This window comes from Ylistrum balloti, unplaced genomic scaffold (assembly GCF_031769215.1).
Source record: "Ylistrum balloti isolate Yb309-2 unplaced genomic scaffold, AGI_CSIRO_Ybal_v1 Utg369668, whole genome shotgun sequence".
NCBI lineage: Eukaryota > Metazoa > Mollusca > Bivalvia > Pectinida > Pectinidae > Ylistrum > Ylistrum balloti.
The window spans coordinates 256,674-270,212 of record NW_026781915.1 but is presented as its reverse complement, the minus strand read 5'-3'; the positions used below and the strand labels follow the sequence as shown (position 1 = coordinate 270,212).

Here is a 13,539-nt window from a genome sequence, read left to right as displayed (position 1 = left end):
TAATTTCATTGGTGATCTTGTCAAGGTCAGAAGGACAGTTAATGGTCAAAGTCCAGTTTACTACAGATCTTGTCAATGTGACCATTACAGGTTGTAAAAGTTCAAATCTCTGTCAATCTTGTCAAGGTTAAAGTGATTAAGTTCAGATCTCTGTCAATCTTGTCAAGGTTAAAGTGATTAAGTTCAGCTGTTTATGGTCAAAGTTCAAATCCTTGTCAATTTTATCAAAGTGAAGGTGATTAAGTTCAGATCACTGCCAATTTTGTCAAGGTCAAGGTGACAGCTGTTGGTGGCCAAAGTTCAAAGCACACAATAATCTGTATCTTGATGGTCAAGGTCTTTTGTCAACTAAGCATGATGCTTGTCAGTATCATTGTATTAACCCTTAAACTGTGTATACTGCAAGGTCATGAGTCGGTGTGACTTGAGTTAAATACAGTCTCTGTCACTCAGCTGATGGAGCATGCTTCCTTTGCACAGTCGATAGAGCGGGTTGGTTATCATGCTGGAGACCAGGGTTTGATTCTTGGCCACACCACTTGACAGGAATGTGTATTTTCTCTGTTCTTTACACAAGTTTTATAGGAAGCTTCAGATTTGAAATGATAGCAACATAAAGGACTGATTTGAAGAGAACCATGCATTGCTCTATTCAAGGACTTTCTAACAATTTCGATTGAAATCATTAAGATTTGAAAATAAAAATTACTCTCAACATTTACACCTTACACGTACCGTATAATAACAATAAGATCATTGAATTAAAACTTTTGGTGTTAAATCAAGCATGTGTTTACATATGTTGATAGTGTTTATGAAGTACAGATGTTAACGAAATAGTACAATGAATAAGTTTCATAGAAAAACAAATTCCATAACAGTTATGTATTTATTTTGATGATATTCAACAACTTCGCATGCCAGTCAAGCATGAAATATTTTAAGGCCTCTGAAACCATTGCTGCGAGACTGAAATAAAGATTCTCAAAAATCTGATGAATACCTTCATCAAACTGTAATACCTGTTAGTTCAATAGAAGTTTTATTGTGGTATTTTATCATTGTTCTTAATATCTTTTATAGGTGCATATTAAAATTAAGGATTTTGGCCATTTTGAAATTATAATTTTTTACAAGAATTATTTGTTTTAACATGCTTTGATACTTGATCATCAGTGTAAAATAGTGTAGGTCTGTGTGACATATTCCTTTTAATTTTGTTTTAATATGTCACTATTCTGTTGACTAGGATCAGAGTACAACTGAGGCTGAGCCAGAACAAGACGACGTATATGAAGCCATTCCAGGGTAAGTATGAATAAAGCTTTACAGTGTTTACCTAGTGGGTTTGTCGGGTGGAAAGTTGGGCTGGATGTTGGCAAGGTGAGTGGGTGGAAAGGGGGGCTGGATGTTGGCTAGGTGAGTGGGTGGATGGGTGGGCTGGATGTTGGCTAGGTGAGTGGGTGGATGGGTGGGCTGGATGTTGGCTAGGTGAGTGGGTGGATGGGTGGGCTGGATGTTGGCTAGGTGAGTGGGTGGATGGGTGGGCTGGATGTTGGCAAGGTGAGTGGGTGGAAAGGTGGGCTGGATGTTGGCTAGGTGAGTGGGTGGATGGGTGGGCTGGATGTTGGCTAGGTGAGTGGGTGGAAAGGTGGGCTGGATGTTGGCTAGGTGAGTGGGTGGATGGGTGGGCTGGATGTTGGCTAGGTGAGTGGGTGGATGGGTAGGCTGGGTGTTGGCAAGGTGAGTGGGTGGATGGGTGGGCTGGATGTTGGCTAGGTGAGTGGGAGGATGGGTGGGCTGGATGTTGGCTAGGTGAGTGGGTGGATGGGTGGGCTGGGTGTTGGCAAGGTGAGTGGGTGGATGGGTGGGCTGGATGTTGGCTAGGTGAGTGGGTGGAAAGGTGGGCTGGATGTTGGCTAGGTGAGTGGGTGGATGGGTGGGCTGGATGTTGGCTAGGTTAGTGGGTGGATGGGTGGGCTGGGTGTTGGCAAGGTGAGTGGGTGGATGGGTGGGCTGGATGTTGGCTAGGTGAGTGGGTGGATGGGTGGGCTGGATGTTGGCAAGGTGAGCGGGTGGAAAGGTGGGCTGGATGTTGGCTAGGTGAGTGGGTGGATGGGTGGGCTGGATATTGGCAAGGTGAGTGGGTGGAGGGGTGGGCTGGATGTTGGCTAGGTGAGTGGGTGGAAAGGTGGGCTGGATGTTGGCTAGGTGAGTGGGTGGATGGGCGGGCTGGATGTTGGCTAGGTGAGTGGGTGGATGGGTGGGCTGGATGTTGGCTAGGTGAGTGGGTGGATGGGTGAGCTGGATGTTGGCAAAGTGAGTGGGTGGATGGGTGGGCTGGATGTTGGCTAGGTGAGTGGGTGGATGGGTGAGCTGGATGTTGGCAAGGTGAGTGGGTGGATGGGTGGGCTGGATGTTGGCTAGGTGAGTGGGTGGATGAGTGGGTTGGTTGGGCAGGTTGCAGGGTTGTTGGATGAATGGATGTACAGATGGATTGGTTGGTTGGGTGTTTGATGAAGGGATGTACGGATGGATTGGTTGGTTGGGTGTTTGATGAAGGGATGTATGGATGGATTGGTTTGTTGGTTGTTTGATGAGGGGATGTACGGATGGATTGGTTGGTTGGGTGTTTGATGAAGGGATGTATGGATGGATTGGTTGGTTGGGTGTTTGATGAAGGGATGTATGGATGGATTGGTTGGTTGGGTGTTTGATGAAGGGATGTATGGATGGATTGGTTTGTTGGTTGTTTGATGAAGGGATGTACGGATGGATTGGTTGGTTGGATGTTTGATGAAGGGATGTACGGATGGATTGGTTGGTTGGATGTTTGATGAAGGGATGTACGGATGGATTGGTTGGTTGGTTGTTTGATGAAGGGATGGTTGTTTTTTGCTCTGTCTCTATGACTCTTTCCATTGCTAGATGTGCTATTACCAATAAATGTGGGTATGCTGGCTTTACTGTGCTATTAGTACTGTATTATTATGACTAAAACTTTAGTAGAGGTTATTTTGTTTGTACCACAGTAGATGCAGTTAAATCTACACTTTCATCATCAGTATTGGAAGTTCCTTTCTATGTGATAATTTCTAAATTAGTGAATTGAGAGCTTTCAGTTTGTTTGGATGGTTTAATAGTTTGCTTTCACCAATGGTTTGTAGATATAAATGAGTGACCATTATTCTGACTTTGGTGCGTCATGGCCCTTTCCGTTTGGTATATAGTTAAAGTAGGGCCAGGTTTTTTGGAACAAACTAAAGCACAGCATAATACAAGGGGTCTCTAGGGTTCTGTCAAAGTAGCTGTCTTTGGTTTGATGCTATCACACCGGAGAGAGGTTGTAGAAAAGCAAAGGATGTTTGTATCCAATGACAATATGAAGGAAACTTAAATGTGCAACTTAAAGGTAGTTTTATCACAAACTTTGTGACCTTTCATGCACTTTCACACTCTCACACATTTAGTTCTCTTCACACAGAATATTAGATTAATCACAACTCTTTCTTTGCGTCACAGAGAAGCAGAGAATATTCCTCCGCCAACTCCTGAAAAACCAGAGAAAAAAGAAGAGAAAAAGGAAGAGAAACTTTCAGCAAAGGAGAAAAAGAAAAAAGAAAAAGAAGAGGCAGTGAGTTTTTAAATTTGACATGAGGCAAACTGTAATGGCGTGACTATGTTTGGATGGATAAAGCAACTTCCTAATAAATGACACTAGAACTGAGTGCATATCTTAATTTGATAAAATGAAATCAAAGTAACTTGAAAAATTATTTAATTTGTTCCATTATTTAAAAAATACACTTTTTGTTATAATCAGGAGAGACTAAAAGCGGAAAAGAAGAAACAAGAAGCAGAGAAGAAAAGACAAGACAAAGAAATAAAGGAAATAAAGAAAAATTTCAAGGTATGATTATGAAATCGAAACAAATAATTTCTATTGATTGCATTTTCAAGATCTCGATCTTAATCAAATATTACTATGCTGCTAACTTTATACTAACTGTGAAGTGCTAATTGTGAAGTGTTAACTGTGAAGTGCTGACAATGTAAGTGCCATTTACAGACAGTTTTTATCATGAAATCTTCAGTTTTTGAAAAAGAATTTTTCAGAAAGTTAAGTAACAAAGAGTATTTTTGTTTTTGTGATTAGTAGAAATTCATTTCTTTGAATCTTAAGGAGACATAAGCTTTTTTTTTTTTAATTTAACAATTTTAAGGCATTATTGTAGGGTAGTGAAGCTTCTAACCATTTAAGATGACTGCCAAAAATTGTGACAAATAAGTTTTACTCTTGTTGGCTCGGATGTAAACAAACAAGGCGTCTTTATATTGATGTTGGAGGAAACTAGACTACTTGTCGGAAACATTCTTGCATCTGATAGAGGTATTAAAGCAGGCCACCTTAGTGAAGGCCCACACCACTCAGCACCCTACCTGTATCAATTAAATCTACAGTATTGTACTTGTAGTTGTTACTTTACAGTTGTATTAGTATATATTTACTTTATAGTGCTGAAGGTTGTTCCTAAAGTAATAATTCTATGAAGTCTATTTATCATTGTATTACAGATAGATGCTTCTCAGCTGGACAAGAGTCAAGGGGAGGGATTACTGAAGGAGGATGCAGTACCTTCAGGAGGTAAAACTGCTAAGCTGGAATTAACAGCCAAAAAAGGAACATTCCTCAAGGTGATCCGCCTAGTGGACAACCCCCCTGGAAAGTGGCTGGTCCGACTAACAGAGGACGAGAAGTCAGATAAACCTGTCAACCTGACACAAATAGGTAAGTACCCTATACTTCAAACACAGGAAGGTACTGAATATCACAGTTAAAATATCAAAAGACTTGTTTGATAAGGTACATACCAGAATATATTAACCATTAAATATGCTTTCAGTGTGGTAAGTGACAAAATCTGTTTATTAAATGGAAAGATGAAACCAACATTATTTCTTTATTTTAATATTCCACATATTTTAGTAATGTCAGATACAATAACTTGCTCTCTTGTGTTTTACAGTGGGATATGTGGACGCCAACATCGTTGAGGTAGACAATCAGCAGATTCGCAATGTAAGCTTTTAGCTGCTTCAGCTTTAAACTAATACTTAACATGGTATAGGGGGGAGGGGGAGGGTATCTGCGCCGCACTAAACAGCCTAACTATATACTGCAAACCAAACTTTTTTTTCTTTATCAGCCAAGGATATAATTTTTTAACAGTTTACTTCTCTAATCTAATACTTTACAAGCCTTTTGTACCTCCATCAGTGTAGGACCCTGGATTTCTACATTAACAGTGAGAAAAGTTTGGTTTATGTGCATCGAAGAGAGAGGGGTGATTTGCTAAATATATTATTTTGGTGGACTGAGGTAGTTTATCAGCACAGGTAGTACTTTATAATGAGAGTAGATCAATTGATTATACTGGTAGTTCGTAAGACATTGAATAGGTATGATACTAAGTGTAGTAAAAGGACATGACAACTGACGAAGTATTTGAATCAAGTTGAATGATGTCTGTCACAAGTAATCTGTTCTGAATGAGAGTATAACGCCTGTGAAATACACATTTTATATAACACATTATCATGCTACTGGTTCTAATACCAGGAAGTTGAAATCTAAATCTGAGATTGTTATTGTTTGATAACACAAATATGTACTTCCTGAAGGTGTACTGATATCAGGGGTACATTATGTAGCCAGTTAAACAAACATGAACACCATGAAAGGTTTACTGGTGTTTAGGATACAGTATGTAGTCTATAACACAAACATGAACTCCCTGAAGGTGCACTGATATTTAGAATACAATATGTAGTATTATGAAATGTGTCACTATTTTACAGTACCATTAGATTAGAATTGATGTAAGAATTTACTTCTTGAAATTTATTTTTGAATACAGATTAGTAAATTCTTTTGTTAAGAGACGATCAGATAAGTGAAAAAGTAACGATTACATGGGCTAGTCCTTGCATATAAGTTTGGCTTGATTGTAAAGTGATTCATCATGCTGATTCTTGTCCAAGAATATGATCAAAATATTTCCAACAAAACTCCCCATTTCCATATTGCTTTAGGAGAAATATTTTTACGATATTTTGTATAGGTATATGAGTTTCCGTGAGTATGAACCAGATATACTACACATACACACACAGTAACAGCACTGACAATTCAATCTACCAATCACATAGACACACCCTGCTGATGTTAGGTCCTATCTCACAACCAGTGTGGACCAGGTTAGTGTCTTAAACCTTCACAAACATCAAAGGTCAAACAAATGCTAGGCCCAACACCCTCTTACAACTGTCTTTCACCCCTTACTTCTTCATTCCCAAAAGGCTTAGCACCTTCTGTTTAAAAGTCAAAGTAGCCAATCACTCAAGGGATCGAAGAAGAGTTATTTTTAGAGTAGAGTGAAAATTTACTGTAGATTAGAGTTTTCAAAAACTTCATATATAAAATTACAATGAAAATCTGTTTCTTCTGATACATCAGCTGATTTGTCCGACCATAAATTAAAGCCTATTTGTAATTACCACCTCCATAGTAAGACCACATTAGTACAACCAGTCTATACAGACAACCTCCTTAGTCAGACCACATTAGTATAACCTGTCTATACAGACAACCTCCTTAGTCAGACCACATTAGTACAACCTGTCTATACAGACCACCTCCTAAGTCAAATCACATTAGTAAAACCTGTCTATACAGACCACCTCTTTAGTCAGACCACATTAGTACAACTTTTCTTTACAGACCACCTCCTTAGTCAAATCACATTAGTATAACCTGTCTATACAGACCACCTCCTTAGTCAGATCACATTACTACAACCTGCCTATACAGACCACCTCCTTAGTCAGACCACATTAGCACAACCTTTCTATACAGACCACCTCCATACTCAGATCACATTAGTACCATCTGTCTTCACTTCCCACCTCTGTAGTCAGACCATACAGTCCACCTCCTAAGTCAAGCCACAATACTGATGAAATACACTCATCAGTCCTCATGTGATCAAATTCTTCGTATCAGCCTTTGTTTACTGAATAAGTTTCATTCAGGAATAGTTTTTTATTGAAATATTTTATTTGATAGCCACTTTTAGATGAAGAATTCAACAGACTACTCAGTGTTCAGGTATTAAAGATGCTGGACAAATTATTTGTGTAATTATAACAACATAATGTATAATCCACCTAAATAAATGTGTGTTTCTGGTTCTCACTGACCCTTTTCATAGACTATGTCGTAGGCAAGCATTGTTTAATTCACTTACCTTATTTTTACATTGTATATGGTCTATATAGAATTTCTAACATTTAATAAATAGAGATTACTTTCCGTAGATCTCTAACCTTTAAGGGTGTGAAACAAAAACACACAATTGTTTCCACGCCTTTATAGATACTGTCCATATATAATTGTAGAGCTAGCTTTATATACAATATTTATATTTCTTCGTGCAGTCTTGTAACCTTAAGGTAGTACAGCTGTACAATGTTATTCAATATGTATGCTTTTCTTCATTACTTGTAAAAATATAGTTAAGATGGTGTAAAGCTGTCGTGTTACAAACAGGATTCCCTATTCTGAGAATACATGTATCTGTACTTATGTGACATTCTGACATATCAATGTACTTATAAACCGTAATGAAAATATAATAGAATGATTTCTGTATTCAACTGGCAGTAAGTCCATACATATATACAAATATCCAGTAAACTGTAAACCAATGTTTCTTTATCACCTAGTAATTGGCTGCTCAGTTGACTTCAGGAGAGAAGCATTGTGTTGTAGCCTTGGGTCCAGAAACCAACCCCTGCCTCCACCCATTAGGATGAAGTTATATGTTGGCCCCCTAAGATCCTGTAATTTACCCACCTCCCTCCTTCAGGATGAAGTTATATGTTGGCCCCCTAAGATCCTGTAATTTGCCCACCTCTCTCCTTCAGGATGAAGTTATGTGTTGCCCCTCAGGGATCCTGTTATTTGACCCACCTGCAGACTTCAAGGGAGAACTTATGTGTTGCCCCCCCTCCTCCCCCGCACAGGAGTCTTGTAATTTGACCACTTTCCACCTTCAGGGATGAAGTTATATGTCGTTCCCTGGGCTTGGTGCGGGATAGATATCTTGTATGTAGAAGATACCGCTATGGTAGATGTATAGTATATGTTGTTCCCTGGGTTTGGTGCGGGATAGATATCTTTTATGTAGAAGATGTCGTTCCCTGGGTTTGGTGCAGGATCGATATCTTTTATGTGGAATATACTGCTATAGTTGTTGTGTAGTATATGTTGCCCCCTGGGCTTGGTGCGGGATAGATATCTTTTATGTAGAAGATACCGCTATAGTAGATGTGTAGTATATGTTGTTCCCTGGGCTTGGTGCGGGATAGATATCTTTTATGTAGAAGATACCGCTATAGTAGATGTGTAGTATATGTTGTTCCCTGGGCTTGGTGTGGGACAGATATCTTTTATGTGGAATATACTGCTATAGTTGTTGTGTAGTATATGTTGCCCCCTGGGCTTGGTGCGTGACAGATATCTTGTATGTAGAAGATACCGCTATAGTAGATGTAAAGTATATGTTGTTCCCCGGGCTTGGTGTGGGACAGATATCTTGTATGTAGAAGATACCGCTATAGTTGATGTAAAGTATGTGATATTTAAGGGTTATACAGATTTTTTTAACAACTTCCTAGTAATGACTTACTTCCTCCTCTCACTGGTGACAATTTCCTCCTTTCACCTTCTCTCATTACTCCTTCATATTACGAATTTGGTGTCATTTCTGACCACTTCAAGAGTAGATTCTATAGGAGCCTTAGATGAATACTTGGACGTAAAGAACCTGAGTTGTTGTCCTTTATGTCAAAAACTTGTGATGGAGGGAGTAGAGTGAAAAGTTGTTAGTTTGAATCCCAGCAGGGGCAGGGTGTTTTTCATGGCTCTTTCCTGTTACAAAGCAAGGCATGTTTTTTTCAGTTTTTGTAAAATTCTTGAAATGTTTCTATATCTTTGAAGAAAAAGTTGAACTACAAAAAAATCTTAACTAACCTAATGTAACTCATCAATTCTAGTTTTCTATCACTTCTCTAACATGTTTTTATTACTTACTAATCGGAAATATCTTAATATTACTGGTTTCAGTTTTCCATTTTTGTACTTCTATTTTGTAACATTATGTACCTTATTCAAAGTTACTTTTTTTACTTGACTCTAGTATCTACTGTCACCAGATTCAGTACATGTGAACTAAGTGGATTTAGTACATATGTAATGAATTTGTATGTATATTGAAATGGATTAATACATATGTAATACATTTGTATTATTAAAAAATGGACTTTGATACATATGTGCTACATTTGTATGGAAAAAATGGACTTTAATACATATGTAATACATTTGTATTATTAAAAAATGGACTTAGTACATATGTGCTACATTTGTATGGAAAAAATGGACTTTAATACATATGTAATACATTTGTATGTAACAAAACAAAATTTGTTCTGGATTTATTACCTCATGAACAGCCAGTCATTTTGCGGCATAATCCTCCTTTTGTTTTTATTGTTGGGAATAACATCCAGAACCTTGAAATGAAGTGTCTTGACACAACCATGACAATGAAGACTTGTTTGTGTTCATGCTTCTCAGGCAACACGTAGAGCCATGGGTCCAGAGTGTTGAGTCATACACCTTGTATCTTCAACTGAGGTTGTGTAGGCTTAAACACTCTTCTGACTGAGCTTTCATGGGCCCTTCAAAATGGACATTACTTAGTACAAAGTTACAATATGTACCATATTCATACTTTGTAACAATATGTTACTGAATTTGTATATACTTAACTGTCATTTAACTAGCAGTCATGTTAAGCAATAGAAACAGTTTTCATTTAAGATTAGAATTCTGATATATTTCACTGTTTTTATTGTTTTATTTTATGTTTCTAAAGCCCTAGATGACAGCTGACCATTTTTTAACCATGTATGGAAACTAAATCCAGATTCGTAAGAAATATTTTTTGTGTTCCACGTGATGCAGGTTTCCGAGTAGAAAACCTGATTTGTTGTTTGTATTGTTAGAACTAAAGACATTCCCTGTAGTTGTATATAACAAGTCTATACTGTTTAACATTGTAATGATATGATACCATATTAGTATTGCACCGATATACTTCACATAACACTATTTAAAAATTTGAAAATGTGAAGTGACTCATTTGCTTATATCTGAATAATGAACTAAAATATGTGCTAATTAATATTTGAATATGAAATAATGCATGTTTACTGACATTGTTAATCTAATACTTGTTTTAAATGAATAAGAAGTGATAAAGATGCTGAATACACATGAAATAAATTGTATCTGTCTGACAACGAAAGCCAGGTAATATGTCCGTTTGCATATACTGATAAGAAAACTTAAAACCTAAGATCATAATTCTGTCAAAATATGATAAAAAATTACAAAAAAAAAAAAAAAAGAAAATGGCATAAATGAAAAGGTTACTGAACCATCAACATATTTTTGAAACAATTGAGGGAAGTAAAATATCAGTAACCAAAAGTATTTACAAATAGGTATATATAGTATTTACTCCAGTGTATCATTATACATGTAATTGCTATCCTTCAATAATATATATTGACCTATAGAAAATCCACAGCCCCAAAAATTGTTCCTAGCGAATAGCAGTAGCTCAGCAACATAAAAACATACTATTCCATCTTAGATTGACAGATTACAACATGAAATCCTAATTATATTATTTTTTCTTTTACTAAATATGCACAAAATATTCCAAACCTGTGTCACCAATACATAACTGTTCCATAATAAATTAATAGCTGATAAATAAATGCACAAAAAAATTTAGCAAAAACTCCCTATGGTATCACTTCATTTTATTTTGTGAGCATGAAATATATTGTACATATATATAATTTAATTAATTCTTAACACCATACATATGACTTGAAGTTTCTTTATCTATGTGTGAAAGAAAAATGAAATGTTACGTAAAATGAGTTTGATTTTTTTTTAAGAAATACTGTATGAATGAACTTAATGTAATGAATTACTCTGCTTGAATATTTTTACTAAAGTTCCGCCTACAAAAGAATCTGTTTGACTGTTGTATTGAAAAAAAAACAAAGGTATCAGAAGTTCCACAGTGTGTTACCTAAATACAGGGTCCAGGTTTAAGAATTGTGTAATTTACATACAGGGTCCAGAGGCTCAGGATTGTCTTACTTACATACAGTGTCAAGATTTTCAGGATTGTGTTACTTACATACAGGGTCCATAGGTTCAGGGTTGTGTTACTTACATACAGGGTCCATAGGTTCAGGGTTGTGTTACTTACATACAGGGTCCATAGGTTCAGGGTTGTGTTACTTACATACAGGGTCCATAGGTTCAGTGTTGTCTAATTACATACAGGGTCCATAGGTTCAGGGTTGTCATATTTACATACAGGGTCCAGAGGTTCACTCTTGTGTTACTTACATACAGGGTCCATAGGTTCAGTGTTGTCTAATTACATACAGGGTCCATAGGTTCAGTGTTGTCTAATTACATACAGGGTCCATAGGTTCAGTGTTGTCTAATTACATACAGGGTCCAGAGGTTCAGTGTTGTCTAATTACATACAGGGTCCATAGGTTCAGTGTTGTCATATTTACATACAGGGTCCATAGGTTCATTGTTGTCATATTTACATACAAGGTCCAGAGTTTCAGTGTTGTCTTACTTACATACAGGGTCCATGGGTTCACTCTTGTGTTACTTACATACAGGGTCCATAGGTTCAGTGTTGTCTAATTACATACAGGGTCCATAGGTTCATTGTTGTCATATTTACATACAAGTTCCAGAGTTTCAGTGTTGTCTTACTTACATACAGGTTCAAGATTTTCAGGGTTGTGTTACTTACATACAGGGTCCAGAGGTTCACTCTTGTGTTACTTACATACAGGGTCCATAGGTTCAGTGTTGTCTAATTACATACAGGGTCCATAGGTTCAGTGTTGTCTAATTACATACAGGGTCCATAGGTTCAGTGTTGTCTAATTACATACAGGGTCCATAGGTTCAGTGTTGTCTAATTACATACAGGGTCCATCGGTTCAGTGTTGTCTAATTACATACAGGGTCCAGAGGTTCACTCTTGTGTTACTTACATACAGGGTCCAGAGGTTCAGTGTTGTCATATTTACATACAGGGTCCATAGGTTCATTGTTGTTATATTTACATACAAGGTCCAGAGTTTCAGTGTTGTCTTACTTACATACAGGTTCAAGATTTTCAGGGTTGTGTTACTTACATACAGGGTCCATAGGTTCAGGGTTGTGTTACTTACATACAGGGTCCATAGGTTCAGGGTTGTGTTACTTACATACAGGGTCCATAGGTTCAGGGTTGTCATATTTACATACAGGGTCCAGAGGTTCAGTGTTGTGTTACTTACATACAGGGTCCATAGGTTCAGTGATATCTAGTTACATACAGGGTCCAGAGGTTCAGTGTTGTCTTATTTACATACAGGGTCCATCGGTTCAGTGTTGTCTAATTACATACAGGGTCCAAAGTTTCAGTGTTGTCTTTCTTATATATAAGGTGCAATGTTTTGTTATTTACACATGAAGATCTGAAGAAGCTGTTAACTGAAATTGTCTTCTCATTTTAGTTTACAATTCTTTTTAGTCAATTTATAGTGCAGCATGCTGTTTTGATATCAAAATTCATTTTCTTTAAATAAGCATATTTTACTGTTTTTTAAATAAGCATATTTTTCTGTTTACACATTGAATACTTTTCTGTTTACTATTATCAAGGTGTAGGTAGTTTTTTCAAAAGGTTTTTTTTTATTGTTTACATAGGTTTTAAACCCAATGAATCTTCAGATGAAAAAGTATATGCTTTTTGTATAAGGTCATTTATTGCTAGGACATACTGATTTCAAATTTGAAAAGTATTTTCATTTCCTGTATTTGTGACATTTCATGATATAAATGAATGTTTCAAAGAAAATATGGTTTCTTTCGTATGTGATTGTCAATCTAATTATCTGTATGAAACTATACTTCTTTTTTAACAGGTAATGGCTGGATCCTATAAGTTGGATGCGTTGAATGATACTGGGTAAGTTGGGTATGCCTAGAAAATAAAAAAAGTACTAGCTGGAAAGTTTATGAAAATATTTAAACAAAACTTGTGTATGTAAAAGTTGTTTTCAAAATTAGCCATGCTTACACTAGTTTGTATCTATAAACTTTTGAATGGTTCAAGCATTCTTTTTACTTTGATTTGCAGTGATGGGGAGGAGTACCAGGATGTAGAAATTGAGGTGCCTCCTGTTGAGGAAGGTATGTAACTTGGGAAAGACTGCATCTCGGCAACATATAACTTTTTAGAAAATATTTTCATCTGATAATAGTTTCAGTTTTTTTTTTATCTTGTCTTTAAAATGGACAGGCATTGTGCT

The 13,539-nt window shown here is 36.9% G+C and overlaps 1 protein-coding gene across 4 annotated transcripts in view; it reads left to right on the top strand.

Annotated features, from left to right (window-relative positions):
- The window catches only part of LOC132560848 (FYN-binding protein 1-like), a 56,328-nt gene that overhangs the window by 38,132 nt on the left and 4,657 nt on the right, over nucleotides 1-13,539 (top strand). For 2 of the 4 annotated variants that reach the window (XM_060225556.1, XM_060225547.1), the window contains 7 exons: nucleotides 1,250-1,308; nucleotides 3,523-3,634; nucleotides 3,824-3,910; nucleotides 4,576-4,789; nucleotides 5,028-5,080; nucleotides 13,153-13,196; nucleotides 13,368-13,420. In XM_060225556.1, the coding sequence (XP_060081539.1) occupies nucleotides 1,250-1,308; nucleotides 3,523-3,634; nucleotides 3,824-3,910; nucleotides 4,576-4,789; nucleotides 5,028-5,080; nucleotides 13,153-13,196; nucleotides 13,368-13,420 (622 nt within the window). Of the gene's footprint in view, nucleotides 1-1,249; nucleotides 1,309-3,522; nucleotides 3,635-3,823; nucleotides 3,911-4,575; nucleotides 4,790-5,027; nucleotides 5,081-13,152; nucleotides 13,197-13,367; nucleotides 13,421-13,539 lie in introns of those variants that run through there. The other 2 variants (XM_060225563.1, XM_060225571.1) reach the window with 2 other exon arrangements.